Genomic DNA, 19,065 nt, shown 5'->3' on the forward strand with positions numbered 1-19,065 from the left:
CAACGTGGGAGACAGGTCCATCCGGGCCACGGCATAGTTTTCATTCCTCTCAGATGAGAAGTGAGGTGAGGAAGAAGGGGGGGATCTTTGGGTTTTAACAAAGGAGTACAGTAGAACAATAGCCCTCTCTGCCCGTCTCCCAGGCCTGCTAGCCAAAACACAGGCCGCCAGCGGAGAAGAAAATGCCAACAGAGCGCTAACAATGCTCAGCAGTGAAAATACTGAAGGCTCTACGGTAACACAGAGCAACATGAGGGACAGATACATGAAACAGGTTCTCTGTGGCGTCTGATGTCAATGGAGACACTTAAAGCCCAAAGTATATTGGTTTTGATGTCATGTTGCACAAAGGCCCGGATATGCTCACTGCAAAGTTCGTAAAGGCCTTAAATATCACCATCAGCACAGTACGCACAGCCAGAATTTACTAACAGCGCATACTCTGTACACTGAAGTCACACTTTTTTTTTTTCTTACTAATTCGTTTGTCCACAAGGTGGCAACACTCAAAAAAAGAGACAGAACAACAACTACTAATGGAGGCACAACAGTATAAAGGCCCGGGTATACTTAATTTTCCGCACTGAGTGGTGCACATTTGCTAGGAAGAATAGAAAAAGAAAAGCAGCGAATTCGTCATTCTATACAAAGTTTAGAACAAGAACCGAATAAAAATGTTGGAGAAGGATATGCTGCTTTGTTTACCGTTTTGTATTGCTCTTTACAGATTCTTCTTCAACTACTGCATAGTACATCACAACTGTGTATTGCCACCTACTGGACTCTTCTGTCTCAACATTAACCTTGCACATGCGCTGCTGAATGTGCAACGTCCAAAAATGGGACAACCGAAGTATACTTTGGGGTTTTGACCGTGTTGACGAACACTTGTGTGAGGCAATTTAAAGATACGCACAACTCTAGTTTAAATGCGTACAAAGATATTTTAAAGGTGCAGTGTGTACATTTTAGCGGCATCTAGTGGTTTGGTTGCAAATTGCTTATAGAGCACTACGGTGGCCGACAAAGATGTCGTCGTCTGAGATAGAGAGTAAGCAGTCAAGCAATGAGGCTTCTTCTTACTTCATTCAAACAGTCTCCGCTTCTAATAAACCAGACGACTACTACTAATACTACTACTACTACTTCTTCATGCATATTCAATGTAGTGACAATGCAAGCTGCCTCTAAAAACACCAACGAAGAAGAAGAAAAAAAAAACAGTGACGAAACATGCTCTGTAGAGCAGTTTGTCCATTTAGGGCTACTGTAGAAACATGTGGGCACAAAATGGCGACTTAACACAAAAGGGGACCCGCGGTGTATGTAGATAGAAATGGCTCATTCTAAGGTAATAAAAACATAACGGTTCATTGTGTAAGGTCTTTATACACCACTGAAAACATAGTTATGTATATTAAATTGCATTTCTGTCAATATAGATACTCCTATAATTTACACATTGCATCTTTAATGGTCAACGAAATTGCAGTTTTTCATCTGCCACTTTAAATGTTCAAGCTCTTTAAAGTCTAATGGATTCCGATTGGCCATCAAAACTTTTTATCATTCATCAACTGGAAAAAAAATCTTTCTGAAATGATTCCAATGATTATTGTTCCTGTGTCATTATCGTTGTAGTTGTGTTATGGACTTTGCTATTCTCAGAGGATTAGAATGATTATTAAAACTTTATATTTATTATAGTTATGGTCCTTGTCCTTAGTATGAACAGCCCTTTACTCATACTTACTCAAATTATCACGATATACAGACACACTAATGTTTTTTTCCTGGCAGTTGATAAAATATTAAAAATCATTGATGGAGGGTCCCACGTCTTATCTAGAGACCAGAATATCAAAGAGACTTAAGGATGTGTTTGGCTTTTTGGCTCAGGAGGAAACCACCACCAATGACCTAGAAATTACCCAGAACACCCAAGCAACTACATAGCAAAAACTTAAAAGCACTCAAAACAGGTTTGCTGCCATATAGCAAGACCTTGGCAACCTTTGCATTGTGCCAGTGAGTATTACATGGCTACAAAACTCCAGAAAATGTAAAAATCTAGTCAGTTTTGAAATACTTCCTCAACTGGGCCAACAGAAGGCCTGTGCACTCATATCTGCTGACTAGGAAGAATGACATCTGCTGAGATAACAAAAAACGCAAGCACATTTACTCAACAGGATCAATGATGAAGTAGCAGTGAGAAATTTCTCATAATACCTTCAAGATCTGACTTAGCAGGTACTACAAAATATACAAATACAGATGGACTCTGAGGAGGGAAATCGATTTTATAGTATTAAAAAAACTATATGTGGGAACTTTGATGGAGTATGAAGTGTAAAAGAAATAACAGGATTTTCTAGTCATATGATTGTGGCATTCTTCACAGAATTAACTCAACAAAAAATGAAACGGTCACGAGAAAATAGGTGACGGAGGGGGAGAGGTCTTTTGGTAGTTGGGAGAAGTAACTAGATTTTTACATTTTCTGAAGAAAGTGATAGTGTTAAGTTAACCCATACACAACTTTGATGATGCCACAGTGTTTCTATGCCATTTTATGTTTTTTGCTGTATTGTTTCTGCATGTTGTGCACACCACGACTTGGATTTGGCAGACAAATTTAATTTTTTCAAATATTAATAAGCAGTGTCCAAGAATATCAAACGATTATGGCAAGCTTTTACGGCATTGCATTTGTGATGTGTTTTTGAATAAATAGATTTATTAAAAAATATAACTACCTCATTAACCTACATATGGTGCTGGTTTGTTGGAATCATTTTTTGTTTTGTGTTTAGATTATGAAGAAAAAAAATTGCCGTCTTACAGGTCCCCTCACTCAAGAAGACACCTAATAATGTAGCTGTGTCAATTGCTTTGCTGTTTTGTCAGAGAAAATTCTATGGTGTCAGCAAAGTTTTTTTGGAAGGATATTTGAAAGACTTCCAGTGACAGCATCTCTCATTAATGGCATGTACTCTTGGCAAAAAAGAAAAAAAGAAAAAGGGGGCAGTAGCTCTTGAGTGATGCCAAAAATGGAGAAAAACTAAGCATTTGGGATTTTCCCACAATCATTCAAAGGAGCTCAGCATTTGGAAAAAATGAGAGCACTATCCTCTGCCATTGGATTTTTTCAATAGGCTGAGTCATGTTTTGACAATGCATGCTTTCTTTTTTCACACTACATGCTCATGAATAATGGGATATTGGCATAATAATAGAACACATGGGACATTTTATGTTTTTTGCTTGGAAAACCTACATCAGTGAATTGGGCGAACCTGTTTGAGGCTTCAGACATGATGCTCTGGTTAACCAAATGGCATCTGTTCTGCCTGAGTTTGGCAGACTTGTAGGGATTTGCACTGGGGGAGACGGGGGTGTGTCTGGCGTGGCCAACCCCTCTAAATCTAGTCCCTGTAATTTACTCTGGGCTGTGTTTTGCCACATACTTCACTCCTGATGCATTCCCAAGAATCCCTCCAGTTAGTAAAGACTTTTACTATATATGGAATAGCATACTACAAAACAATCATGCTACACATATTATGTGTGTATAATGTGTAGAATTAGTAAGTTTTCCATATGCACGGAATACTTATTACATTTGCTAAAATGTGCAGTACACAACAAAGCACAATGCATGGAATACTGTATCCCACAATGCAATGCACTCAATCTGACCTTTCATTTCCAGTGACAAATTAAACCAGCGATAAAACCAACCACAATTTTTTAAAATCTCTTCATTGACGTATTCTTTGATCAGACTGGCAAAAGTTGGGATGTTTTGCACAAAATGGAAATGTACAATTAGTGAAAAATTTGTACAATTAGTGAAAATAAACAAATTTTTGGTTTTGGCCTAAATAGTTTTGGAAACAGTGATGTTTCTCAGATGACGCATTTTGACCACATCAGCATGTGTTTCATGCACACATCCAAACCCATTATTTGATTGGCCTATGAACAACACTTGAGAAAATAGAAAATAGAGAAAGATTGCTCTGGCTTCTATGCTGTTGTATGGTGTGGGAGTGGCATAAGTTAGCTGTCACAATGAGCGAGAATGGTTGACATGGAGCTGCTAAATCTCCAACCTCAAGGGAACCACGCGTTTTAAAAAAATGCGGACAGAGGAAAGTCTGCTGGCGAAAAGAGAATGTGACAAGAGCTCGTAATAAAACAAGAATCAACATTGGCTTGGCTTTCAGAGATGGCGAAAACAGAGATTTTAAATTTGGTAAAAGTGACGCAGAGATGGTGTTTTTATTACTCAACAGGTGAGTGAAGTATAGCAGATTGCAACAGATGAATTGCAATATGTAGCTCTCTAACAGAGTTCATTGTAAAACATTATCTACTGTGAAGGGTCATTTTGTTATGGTTGTTGTAACGCTGTGCTGGAATTTATTTTCAAGGAAGTATCATGTCCATTAATGGGTAAAGCTACAGTAACGTCTTCAGCTAGTCAGCTTCAGATCCTTTCCATCTAAACTGGTTATATCTCTTAAGCTTAGTAGTGAATGTTTTATGAGCAGTAGGATAATCTCTCTTTTTTTTAGTTATGTGAAAGAAACATATTCATTCGCAGTCACGCAGAGCCGGAGCACAACCAATGTTCAGCAAAAAATTGTTTAGCTCGCGTTTCATAAATGAGGCCTATAGCCAATATGACAAAGGCAGGCGATGATTATGTTTTTCACCACCAGCGGGAAAACGTCATTCATCTCGTAGCGCAGCACAGGTGGAAACAGAAGCTAGTCTCTCTCTCTGTGCTTCAAAAGGGAAAGCTATGTAATTTGGACTATAGAGAGGTGTTAATGCCTTAAACCTCAAAGACTAGGTGAAAATGCAGTACTTTCATAAATGTTCCGACATTAACACTGAATGAAAACCGAGCCGACAGTTTTCAACGCTATTTATTCAGCTCATAATATATTAAACAGCATTGCTAACCCTCATAAAGGCAACACACTCGTCCACAATCATCAGCTGTTTGGATAATGTAAAGTGTTTCACCTTTCACCTTATTCTGCAAATGCCGAATACACAGTGACATGATTGTTGTTTAGTTTTCCTAAACAACAAGGCGAATGCACTTAAATGGGCAGGACTCTCATTGGGATACCGCACCACCCAGCAGGAGGGGGGCTCTGTGAGGGTGTACGTATAACAGGAAAATGATGAATGGCAGGAAGCTGGACGTCAACAACATCTCTTGCCGTAATCCTCTGGATGGATGGAAAGCAAGTCATTCCAATACAAAGACTCATACGATTGAACACCTCAACTGAGCAGAAGCTGTAGGACGAGCCCGATGTGACTGTCCACCGGCAATGACAAAATGGGAACTCTCTCAAAGTGAAAGTTAAAGGGACAGTTCACATTTACTTACACTTATGTCTTTCCAAACCCCGTGCAACACAAACGAAGATGTTTTGAGGAAAGTTTGTGCGGCTCTTTTCCATACAAGCAAAGCATGTAGCGACCAGAAGCTTTAAAAATGATAAAACATGTAGCACCATAAAAATACCATGAAAGTAGTCCATGACTCTATTTCAGCTTCTCTGAGGCCGTAAGCTGAAACGTGCTTGTTCGACACTTCGAAAACGAACTTTGTAACCAGGTTCACACCAACACATTTTAGTTTCTGCAAGAACCAATGAGGTTTGTTCTGGCACATCAATCATATGGTTGAGTTTCCATTTACCATACTTAATGTGCTCGTTGAATGTGTGTTGATCAATGTTATATATGTGAATAAAAGCTTAAATTAACTCTGTTCTTCTTACTAGCCTACATAAAGTGATCATGTCTTTTCAGAAGACTTGGATAAAACTGATAACAGACAAATATCTGACACTTTTCATTTTTGTCTTTTGTCTATAAGAGCTATCATATGGCTTCCAAAGACATATAGTGAAATATAGTGCAATATAGCGAAAGAGTCATATGGACCACTTTTTTGGAGTTTAAAAATCCTAAGGTTTTGCTGAATGGAAAAGAGCATCATTCTATAATTTAGGGTACATTTAGGGTACATGTCCATTGATGTTAATTATATATCACCCAACATTTCTTCAGAAATATCATATTTTATCCATTAAAAGAATGCCTAATATTGCCTTTATGTCCCTTAAATTAGTTTTTGCAACGTCTGCATTTTGAAGTGAATGGGACTTGAGTTTAACATAATGAATATTTTATGGTAAATATCCTCCTAATTTTTTTCTATATTTTATCTCCAATGACCTATTGTCAAGGAGTATATTAAATGTATATTAGTAACTATGTTACTGTCATCGTCAACTATGTTTTGACTGACTTTTGACATTTTAAATATCTAGATATGCTGCTTTTGTTTTTATTTCAGGGTACAGTTGACATCCACATGGATTGGGGTTTTGCATGGCATTCATAAAACTATCAAAATTATCTTTAAAGCAGATTTATGATAAAAATTTTTCTTGTCCATAGAGATCGTGCTAAGAATTTTACACAAATATTTGCAAGAAAATACAATTCTTAGAAGTCAATATAAAGTAAATATGTTTTTAGTACTTTTATGGATCTTGAGAGAGGAAGTGTCATTGCTCCCTATGGAGGGCTCACGGAGCCATCAGATTTCAACTAAAATATCTTAATTTGCGTTCCGAAGATGAACGAAGGTCTTGCGGGTGTAGAATGGCATGAGGGTAAGTAATAAATGACAGAATTTTCCTTTTTGGGTGAACTAACCCTTTAAAGTGTAGTACTCTGTAACATAGTTGACATCCTCACCAAGGAAAACACCTCTTTTTTGTAATATCGAAATGGTGGCACTGATAAAGTATATAAACTAAAACCAATAGTTGTTTTATTGAGAAAGCATATTGTTTTTACACTTTTTTGCTGATGAAATGTACCCTAAATTATAGAATGACTCAAGAGCATCCTTTAAAATATATTATTTTACATTCCACGGAAAAAAGAACATAGTACTGGTTCAGGTGAATAAATGATGACAATTTTGACTACTGCTTTATTAAAACAAACATATTCAGAAGTGTCTGTTTACTGATTTGTCAACATACTGAAGTACAGGAGCTGGTTTTGCATGCTGCCATTGTCCATGGTAACAAAATAAGGAACTCTCTGACAAAAACCATTGTTGCTTGTCTCCACATTATTTTTTTTCTCCATCAATCATTGTAATGTGTGAGTGCAATCATCTATGTGAGACCAAAGACAGCCTTTGGAATGAACAAACTGAAAAATTAAGTAGCATTTTCCACTGCACATCAACTGAATAGTAATAGGTCAATAGGTCATGCTCAGCTGATGCAAATGTGTTACAATGTTCAAAACCAATTTACTTCCCCAATGTGAAGTACTTCCAAGCAAAACAGGATATTAAAAGAGAATAAAATCAGATTTAGTGCAGCACTTGATTGGATGGTTAAAAGTGGCCTCTATAAGTGGCCTTGATGACGTCGTTTTGGATTTATTAAAAAGTGATTATTAAGATTAAGATTATTAAGGTTAAATGGTTTCTTTGGCATAAAGTGGAATAACCAATGTATCAAGAATAAAAATGATTTTGATGTCATGTTGACAATGATATGACATTTGAGATCAGCAAATAACATGACAATACAAATTTCAAGAGAGTGCAGAGAATGACTCACATTGCGAATTCGCTCTTCATATTCTGCAGTGTACAGCAGGAAATGCACTATATGAAAATACGGAAGTACAGTACACAGTCTCCTGTGATGCTTATCAAACTGGCCAGATCAACAACACCATTATTAACCAGATCTGAGACAATTTCAGTGACGTTTGTGTATGCAGTGCAAACTTGCCATCACAAAAACCAACAGTAATAGTGATGCTTGCCATATAGCAAACACTACTAAGTACAGTATTATGAAGCCTTGAAAACATATGGTGTTTATGGCATGTACAAAACTCTTATTTTAGAGGAAATACACCTCATGAAAATCATTCCCAAGCTTTTTGCCAGGATTACAGAAGCTCTTATTAAACAGTTCCCTTAGCTAAACATAAAAGACATTCTACTGACTTTTAGAAACACAAACATGGACAAGCTCAAAAGGATGTGATCAAGTGCTGACAATTAGCTGAACATTAGAAAGTACTGCTGGAAACGATTGATGATAACAGCTAATATATGTCATACACTCTCTCTCAGATTAAACAGTGTCTTTTATAAAGGAAAGAAGGGGTGTAGTGTGTGTGGAAATGAGGCTAGTGTCCATATGGCAGACATGTGAGTGGGCGAAACATGTCGCTTTCCTACTGAAATATAGAAAACGTGGGTATATTTGAAATTCTGTACAGCTGAGATAGAATGGCACAGCATTTGAATCTGAACAGGTTGTAGGTGCAGAACATCTTTTCTATTTTAAATTTATGAAAATGTAAACATTTACTATATACTCTAGTAGGCAGTTATAAATAACAGCATTCAACATTTACAAGAGATTTTATAAAGCCTAAACTAACAATTACGGTCAAACTGTGTGAAGGTTGGTTATGTGTCAATGCAAGACAGTGAATGATGGGTAATTGTACAAAGAAAATGGCAAACGTGACTGACATTCAAAGCAAAAACAAAAAAACACGCATAATGTCTCCGGCTACATTACAATTTGGTCAATGATAAATAAGTGTCCAAGGTAAAGAAAAGGAAAAATCTTTATTATTTATGTTGGTTTCAAGTTTTATGACTGGGATTGGGATCGGTATCAGCCCATTATGATGACAAGAAAATATAGTTGGTATCGGCTACAAAATCCTGATCGTAGCACCCCCAATTATTATATCAGGACAGTTGTATCACCCTGACATTTTGGACTTCATGTACCCCAGTAACCCCACCCAAAGAAATTAATTTTTGATTCCGAAATTACAAACATGCTCATCACAGAAGAGGCATATGAGTAATAGTAGCCTTTATAAGAATTGCTTTTTTTTTTTAATAAACCTATAGATCTAACATACCCCCCCATAAAAAAATGTGTGTAATGCTTTTGACTTCAAAGACTAAATTTGATTCTCAAAACGTGCCCTCATGCTAGGGTGTTGTGAGGTTATTATGCAATTAATGGTTTGTTTTCACCACTCTGCTAACCCAGGCATTGTGAATACTCTAACCACTTAATACAGGTAGCGAAATCCATATGCGTTGACGTGTGGTGTGAAACAAGGTTTAGCAAGTACCACTTAAAAGACGATTCAAAAACACAGGTCAGCTTTATGATGTGCATTTCACATCACACTTAAAATAAATGTGCTATCACATCGCCATTTTCACATGCCGACAATAAAAATAGATCAGCTGCTTTCAGATAAATCTTCATAAGGTCTCAAAGCCCTGTGAGGCCAGCCATCACATGACAATATTTTTCTCTGTTGTGCTCTAGGCCTTAATAAAATAAGACTTCTGTGGAGAAAAGATCACTCTCCATTCTCGTCTTGGATCTCGCTGTACATTCCACCTCTTTAACCTTCTATTCGGATAGACCTACATATAACAGCAAATTCTTTACATTTAATAAATCAGCTTGCAATAAAAGCACTGAGATCAGTGCGTGACTCCCATGTCCAAAACAGTTTGATTACATGGACAAGGAGAAGCTGATCCCTGATAAGCACTCATTTCCTACCATGCTATATGACTCGCAGGTGTAGATGCTGTTTTGAATAGCCTGCTCTCGTGTGTCAATGTATTAAACTCCCCCATTTAACTCATCCAACATTGGTGAAGAATGATACCTCAAATCATCCAGCTTGTTGGGAAGAGGTGTGCTATTTCTAAGTGTTCTGACTTATGATTTTTGCCTGGCAGACAATAAAACAGGCACAGAAAAAAATAATAATAATAAATCAACCTGCACTGAATGAGGAATCCTATTCATAGCTACTGACCAGAATATCATAGAGGTGAAGGACACTTTTGACTTGGATTAGTAAGAAAAATCCTAGCAACCACACAGAACTTCTTAGCAACTGCGTAAAAACGCCCTCGCAATCAACCTAGTATTTTCCCAGTGACATCAAAACTACACTAGACCCAATTAACTTAACTTTTGTTTAGTAAAGTGGATCTGAGAGCGTTTTGCAATTCATTAGGGGTCCAAGAACCGAAGATCGAAGGTTGTAGGGTAACCCAACTTGGTGGGATGGTCAGAAATCCCACCCACTACTCAGCCGCAAACACACACACATCTATCTGATTATGTGGCAATATAATATAAGGCAAAGTTTTTGCAGATACGGCCAAAAAGTTAACAAAAGAATATTGATATGTCAATGCTTTTAGAAGATATAAGCAAATTAATTGGTCTGGCATTGCAAATTGTAAAAAAAATTACCTATCTGCCGAATGCAGAGTTCAAACTTAACGAAATTTGGCATACATAGACAACCGGACAGCCTGAGGATACGTACCAAGTTGGGTCAAATTCTGCCCAACAGTGGCACTATAACTGTAAAACGTTTGCAACTCCATAGTTATATGATCAATCAAATGGGAATGTGCAAATGCTAACATTTTTGGCCAAATGCTAACATTTTCTTCAAATATCACTTGGTTAAACAGCTTATATTAGCTTTCATCAGCTAATAATGTCAAATCTGAATAGACGTTAAGAAATTTAGTATGAAGGTGTCTAGAGGTGGCATTACAAAACGTTTTTGTTAAAAATGGTTACAATAAAAATTTGTCTTTCCCCTGAAACCTAAATCAGTTGATCAAATCCATATCTATTTCCAGAATTTTTTTTGCCATTTTGAGTTTTTTTTTTTTTTTGAAAAACCTACTTTTTCGAATTCATCCTAGATGTTTGTCTGATATCCATAAAAAAACACACTTTAAAGTCCCATATTATATTAGAAAATGTATAACATATAGAAAAATAATTGTATCATTGTATCAACTACATAGGCCTTTGATGGTTGGACCCTGATAACTGCTGCTTGCAGCTATATATTTTATATTTATTGCTATTTCCCAATCAGAAGGCCTGTCAGCTAGGTCCAGAATTAAAAAAGAGGCTCACCTCAAAGTATCAAAGGTTTCAATGAAACAAGGCCTTGAGATTAATGTGAAAGCCCTTATAGCAATAGATAGTATGAAGCGTATTCTGCTAAAAGGTAGTTTTTCCAGCCCTCACTCTGCAGGAAGTACGGGCATAAAGCTCATGATGTAACTCACCACAATCTAGCAGGGGAACTTCCCCAACATCTCACATGGGTTTGTGGGACATCTCAGCTGTCATGCTGCTAGTTATTCCTGCTCCCTACACTTTGCCTAATTATTGCAGCTCAGGCTTATCAGGAGGATACTGACAGGATGAAACATTTCCTCCTGAAGACAACATTAGTCTAAAAGTGAAATGTCTTAGATGAATCACCCACATGAAGTAGCAAAGTGCCCATCACATGGTTTCCATTTTGGAGCAATTGTGATTGGGTTACAATGCATTATAATGAACTGCAGGAGCGATCATTTCTAATTTATGTGGGACAGAAGTCTGGAATGTTCTTTTTTTTTTTTTTTTGCAAGTGAAAAAAAAATAGTGCATTATTTGGATTGTAAAGAAATGTATTTTTCATACTAAAATCAAAAGAAAAAATAAAGAAAAAGCTTGAACCAAAAATCACTGTTAATGTGAATAAAAAAATAATTATTTTAATTGTAAAGTATCCATAGAGTCTATACATCACATAATTTCATTTTGATTTTAAACTTTCCTTTAAAAAAAAAAGAAAAAAAAAAGATTTTTGTTATTGTATTATTTTGAGAATTAATCTTTTTGTTCAGGAAAAAATTGTCATGACATTAATGTGATAATGGTCCTAACAAATTGGCTTCATTTTATTTATGCAAAATATAATTTTATATTTCTTTTCTTGATTTTAGGTGATTGTGACGAACATCCTGAGATTCAGGTTTATTATAAGCAGAATAAAATTTTAATTTAATTATTTATAATAAATGCCAAATCACATTTCCATGCTCAAAACCCACAAATATTGGTTTGTTTTGAGCACAATAAGCACACCTTTATGAACTAAGGGCATTGGTTCTGCTGACAACCGGTCGGGTCAGTTTACAGCCCAAAGGACAACATTTCTCAAGTACACTTCGGACATTACTTCAACAAGGTCGATTATTAGGTTAGAGGGTAAGCTTAAAGGTCACATTTGTTTTTTTTTTTAAATGTGGATGCAGGTCAGACAGAAAAATGCGAATTTATTTCTGATTTATAAAATTTATTATAAAGTCTTAGGTGTTTTCAGACCTGCAGATCATTTGATTTGTTCCAAAACAGGGATTAAAATTGTTACAATGTTGTCTTCTTGGTTCGGTTCACTTTCATAAGGCAACATTCCTAAAAGGACCAAAATTTGTTAAAAAAAAAGTCACGTGCGAGTTAACTGTTCTCTCATTGCTCATAGCGGTAATCCATCAGGATGGATAGACAACAGGTCCGCAGGTTTATTGTGGCTTTCTTTGTAGCTGCCGTTATATTACTTTATTATTCTGAGCAGAAATCAAGGCTTTGTACCCATTTCTTGTACCTATATCAGAGAAGAGCAAGTAGGCACCTTTTTAAAATGAAAAGGGGCACTTTTTTCTTTGCTCCAGCTGAGTTTTTCAGAGGCATTAGCAAAACAAACATCACCGCTTTTCACACAACATACATAATTACCCATCATACATTGTGATACAGTCTGGTTCTTTGGGTCAGATTGCTTTCTCACCACAAGCAAACCACTCCAGAGTTTTCAAACTGGCCGAGACCACCTCGGTCAGGCGGTCACCATTTTTTATTTTTTTGGTGCGGCTTCAAGCGTGATTGCTGTGTTCAAATAAAACTATAATGAACCAAACTAAGGGAGAAAGTGTGTTAGGTTCCGAAACAAGTGCTCCAAATTAGACAGGTGTAAAAACACCCTTATTTGGCCAAGATACACAAACACAGGCCTCCACTGAAGCTCTGCTATCAGTGTTGGGGGGTAATGCATTACAAGTAACAAGAGTCAAGTAATCAGATTAAGTTATTAAGTTTTTCAAGTAACTAATAAAGTAATGCATTACTTTTAAATTTACAACAAAATATCCGAGTTACTTTTCCCCCCATTTATTAACTGACAGCTCTTCTGTCCCCATGTTCATAGAAATCGTGAGTAAAGTGTTGTGTGCGCTGTGTAAACATGATGCTTATTCATATGGTTCTAGACTAAATGTGAGCAGGCATTTACTCATCTCACTTGCACAAAACCAGACTCGATACTCCTCAAAATAAATAAAAACAGTAAAATGCAAACTCAGAATATTACACAAACCTGCAATAATTAAGTATGTTAAATTACACAAATATACTTCACGTATTTAATCTCACTTTATTAACAAATTTCTTTGCTGCTGACCTTCGATGACTTTAGATAAACATCACATTTGCGTTTCATTTTTTGTTTTCATTGCTGAAATAAGAGTTTTGAACTTTCTTCTCCACGTTCTTCTGCAAGGTTTGTTTGAGCTGCGCCCTCTATTGTACAGGTGTGAATTTGCATTTCCTTCAGCCTGAGGCTTATTCATTTCACTTTTGTTGAGAAAGGGCCTTTAAATTGACAAAAATAGGACTTTCTTTTGTTTGTTATTAAAAAAGAACAGTCCAGATGAGACAAAGTGATGCATCACATTACTTTCCATAAAACGTAACTAACACAATTAGTTACTTTTTAGGGAGTAACACAAAATTGTAATGCATTACTTTTAAAATGAACTTTCTTCAAACACTGTCTGCTATAGCACTTAGGCTTAAGTTTTGTGCTGCAATCAGTGTCGAAAGTAGAATTTTAGCAACTACCTTCCTTTTCCCCTCCTACTTCTGTTTTAAAGTGTGAAAATGTTCATGACTATAGTAGACTTTAGAGTTGCATATACCCATCTAACTGCATGTCAAACAAGTATTTTTTTCATATTCCCCCAGTTTCACAGCCAAGGCTTAAACTAGTCCTAGACTAAAATTCATGTTTGAGCAATTTTAACTAAAAAGCAACTTGTACTGACATATCTCAAAATATATATATCAGTGCCATTTTATGTCTTGAGATGCACACCAGTAATGTTTTTTTTCTAGTGTATGTTTATAAAAGTTACTTAAATATCCTAAATGAACTAAGACCTAATCCTGGTTTAGGCTCTGCCCTGTTCTGTTTAGAAACAATATTTGTAGGCTATATTCATTTTTTTTTTTTTTAACAAAAACAAGCCCTCAAAGAAGTTAGGTTTGTCTAGCTGTGCTCTGTTCCATTGCAACACAGTATCAGGACTCAGTGTTACCAGACGCCTCTGTTATAATTAAAGTGACACAAACTGAACCCCTCAGTTCCGCCTCCATCCAGGTGGACAACTCAAGCTTCCACATTTATTAAAAGCCAATGAGAGACACAGAGGCAAAGTGAAAAATGGGTGTTCGGTCTTTCAGAAGCAGATTGTAATCCCCACACTGGGGAGATGTGGGAGTTGTTTGATGGTGGAAATCCCCTGGGAGTGTGAAAATGCACAATTATCTAATGCTTTCGCTTCTGCAAAGCTGCAACTGTGCTTTATATTCATTACTAAGTGCATCACTAAGTATAGGCCTACTGTACTACAAAATTAAGTGATAGGATCACAACCAATGTGTGAGCAATAACAAACACTAAAAAGGTGTAATATGCTATAATGGGAAACTGCCACTGTTCTTTGTGGACAATATGACATGTATTCATGAGCCTAGACATTGAGGCACCAAACGAAACCATAACCAACTTGTGCAATGTGGAATAACTCTTTTGATTAAATCCTATTTTATAAATAATTCCTGAACAAATAAACTGGTTCATTAAACTGGATTGCAACTGACACTGTTGGTCAAATGACAATGACAACATGGCGAATGTAGTACGAAATTGCCCCCTACATCACAACATTTATTTCCATCGAGAGGTGCATCATTTTTTGGTCAAGATCTTGTATTGACAATGCAAGAGGTGAGCACTCTGTAAAGTCTAATGCAGCACATCCCAAAGACTTTCAATGAAATTAAGGTCTGTCTCAGAGGTGCCAATTCGTGCGTGAAAATGATTATTCATGCTTTCTCACAACCATTCATTGTAATCCTGGAATATGGCCATGATGTGCCATGCTTGTTTAAGAAATGAAAAGCTACACACTCCATCTTTAAGGGTTAAAAGAATTGTTGCCAAACATATAACATGCTAGAAACATAATAATCACTGTAATGATGATCCATTCGTAGATTCTTAAGTATTTGCCTATTAATAAAATCCAAACAGCGACTTTTTTTGGGCCAGGCAGTGTAATGCACTATTTAAGGGGACAGCCATTCGTACTGGTGTCTGAAACCATGGTAAACATTAAGGAGTAACTTACGCACTCATTCAATCCCATAATGCACCTAATTCAGAAGATGGTGTTAACAGCACTTACGTCGCACTTAGTGTGTGAATTTTGCTCACTTATTTAGTGCACTATATTAGTGAAGTAATGTAGGGAATAGTGAATATTGGTATATAGGTATAGCCAGGGGCGAATTACAAAGATACAAACAACCCAAATCTTTCTATTCATCTATTCGAGAATCGGTGATTGAGAATTTAACTGTTGTTCTGATGTTACAGAAATATTACAAATAAAACGTACTGAAAATATGTTTATGGCAATGCCAATTTTGGTTTGAGTAACTAAAACATGCAAAAACAACACCAGAGAGATCTAATCAAATTTACAGTTTTGCTTATTGTAATGCACATTATACGAATGTATCGAATTAACGTACTTCAATAATAAAACTGCAACACTGTATGTGTCTAGCGTGAAATATGTCCGCGTGACGAGCAGAATCGCTGAATAGGTTTTCAAAACTGACTTTTCAAAAGAACCGATTCGGGAAAATGAGTCAATAGAGAGGACAAGCAAAGCAACAATAAGTACGTAAAATATAATCTGAGCAGCACTCAATCCCCCGCCCACAGTTTTGCCCACGCACCCGAGTGTAAACAATGATAATATACAACACCACACATATAGAACAAGCAAATTAAACCATAAATAAAAGGCTAAAGCTGTCAATGCTGGAAACGCGCGACTGTACAATGGAAGCTGTTTGTCGACGCGCTGGTTGTGTAAAAGTGGTTAAACACAATATCGCGATATAAAGATGAACAACGCGTTATTCCTATACAATCCTCACATAAAAACCACTCGAGAGCGTCGGTGGATAAAAGCAGGAGCGCTTAGAGCGCCAGGAAACACTGTTTTCAGACAGATTCGCTTCAGAAACGCCCCTTCACGGCTTTAAAATGGCAGCAGCACATGAGGAGCTCTTATTTCCTTAATTCTTACCACTTCACGAATCAATTTACCTACCTCATGTAGTGTATAATAGTATAGCAAGGTTTGAAAGCAAACGAGGAATGATTGTATAACAAAACCTACAAGCAAAACGCCATTTAATTCTAAACAAGCTCACTTCCTTGTATCTAACTTTGATCATGGTATATTCACAATGCTATACGCCCATATTTTGCATCTCAACAACATCAACCGATTATCTATGTTAACCCATAAGCGACAAGTGCATCATGATTTTAATTTAAAAAAAAAAAAAATACAAAATAGCGAAAGTAAAAGACTGACACTTAATATTTCCACTGCATTTGCATTTCAAAAGAAAACAAGCACCCTAAGGTTAAATCTCCAGCAGTTTACACGTTTTCTCCCTCCCCCACTTTTCTTCCCATGCCATTTCTGACGTGCCATAATTATCATTACATACAATAAAGCAAACACTTCAATACATGAACAACTCAACAAGCGCGTAATAGGAAAATAAGACACTGTAAACTCACATACCCATCCATCGCACAGAGCAAAACAGAGGCGAGGTGAAATAACAATGCAAGCACAGGAAAATGAAGAAACGGGTGCTGCTGTTACTACAGTTCGACTCCCCAACACAAATTCACTCTCTCAAGCACAAAGGCACGCACACACTTCCTGCTCCTGACGTGAACACACACACACACACATACATACATGTACAGACGCTTCTCTGTACAAAATGGCCTCCCCCTTTCAGCAGACACACCTTTGAAGAACCTCGTAATATAATTGTTGTTGTTGGACGTTTTGTTGAAAGCACCAACATGGAGTTCGTTATTGCGCGCGACAACAAGTTCCGTGCGTTCACTATATTCAAGCGCAGCGCGTGGTTTGGGGTAATTTGATGATGGTATCAGCACTAAGAGCTATAATCTTGATCCTGGGATATAATTATTCATTAAAGCACGGGGTTATATATATATATATATATATATATATATATATATATATATATATATATATATATATATATATATATATATATATATATATATATATATAATCATGTTTTAAGATCCATTTACACATTAAAAATATGTTAGAAATGTTTAAAATATTACATGGAAAATATTTACGTATCTGTATCACCTTTTCTACCCACCATTAGTGTACTGTAACATGTAAACTATAAAATAGAAACATAAAAAACTATAAAAAGAAACATAAAATATAACTGTCATTACAGACCAGTCTTTAAAAAACAAAATAAAATGATAATGTCTAAATCTAATTATATCCATTTAATTATTTATTTATAATTAAATATTATAATCATTTTGTTTTAATTTAATTTATTATATATATATATATATATATATATATATATATATATATATATATATATATATATATATATATATATTTTTTTTTTTTTTTTTTTTTTACTTTTCTTAGACCCCCCCGAGCATGCACTTTAGGCCCCCTGTGGGTCCAGGGCCCCAGTTTGAAAACCCCTGAATTAAGGTAATGGATTTGATACATTCATTCTGCTCTCCGGCTGCAAGTGTCTTCCTGAAATGAACTCCTTATCAACCATACAAAGCATTCTTGTCATTAATGTCACCCAATTAAGCGGTTGTTTTTAAATAATGACTATTTTTGTAGGCATAACACAGCAGTGAAGATCTTATCATCTCAGTACCTGAAGCATGTAAGAACTTGTTACACTTGTTGGACCAGCTGAACTGCAGTCTTGTGCTCACATGAAACGTGTGTGTGTCACAAAAAGTACTGTGTAATCACACATTCATAGCCTACATGTAAATTAAGTTGAATCAGCTGCTTGAAATTGTAATACAGACCGTATAGTTCACACCAGGGATTTTTAAACTGGGGTCCCCGGGGACCGCAAGGGAGCGCTAGGGTGTGTGTGTGGAAAACATACGAGAAAAAGAGCATGTAAAACCTAAATACGCAATAAAAATAAGTTTAAAGTAACTCAATTTGATTCAGATAATATATTGATTAACATAAATTGATTTAAATAAAATAAATACAATGTTATTTAAATAAAATTTATTTAAATATTAACAGCCATAAATAAATTGATTAAAATAAGTATCATAGTATATTAATGGGGTGTTTATACATGAAATCATAGCTGCCTTTTAAATTTTAGGATGGGGGTCCCTCACACGAGGATAATTAAATTTGGGGGTCTGTGACATAATAGACTGAAAACCCCTGGTTTATATATTTATATATCTGTATTGTTTATACTGCCTTATGTGCTTGACTGAGAGATGGTGGAGATCATCGTGAGGTGTTTACATTACGATTTTGAAACAATTGCATGTTGTCGTTGTAACATTGTTGCCAAAACAAGGAGTATTATTTAATGATTAATCATGATAGATGACAAACACAATACAGAGGTTGAGGCAATCCAGGGGAATTGAACAAAAAATGCACAAGAAGCAAAAATGCAAAACCAGGTAAATAATTTAATTAAGGAGGCCTCTTATTGCAACAACGCCTATTCGGATGACGTTTAAACACCCGTAGTCTCTCCAACACACTAGAGGGCGCTACAGAATTAGCTGGCAATGTAATACAGAGAATGAGAAAGAGCTCTCTGG

At 36.1% G+C, this 19,065-nt stretch overlaps 1 protein-coding gene across 9 annotated transcripts in view; it reads right to left on the minus strand.

Moving 5' to 3' along the window:
- The window catches only part of ptbp3 (polypyrimidine tract binding protein 3), a 77,008-nt gene extending 59,797 nt beyond the window's left edge, over positions 1-17,211 (minus strand). For 2 of the 9 annotated variants that reach the window (XM_067398249.1, XM_067398248.1), the window contains exon 1: positions 17,193-17,211. Coding sequence is in view for 2 of the 9 variants with exons in the window: in XM_067398251.1 (XP_067254352.1) it covers positions 16,954-16,965 (12 nt within the window). In the remaining 7 variants the exon portion in view is untranslated. Of the gene's footprint in view, positions 1-16,953; positions 17,111-17,192 lie in introns of those variants that run through there. The other 7 variants (XM_067398260.1, XM_067398257.1, XM_067398253.1 and 4 more) reach the window with 6 other exon arrangements.
- Positions 17,212-19,065: the final 1,854 nt, after the last annotated feature.

The sequence above is a fragment of the Chanodichthys erythropterus genome, chromosome 10 (genome assembly GCF_024489055.1).
Source record: "Chanodichthys erythropterus isolate Z2021 chromosome 10, ASM2448905v1, whole genome shotgun sequence".
Taxonomy (NCBI): Eukaryota; Metazoa; Chordata; class Actinopteri; order Cypriniformes; family Xenocyprididae; genus Chanodichthys; species Chanodichthys erythropterus.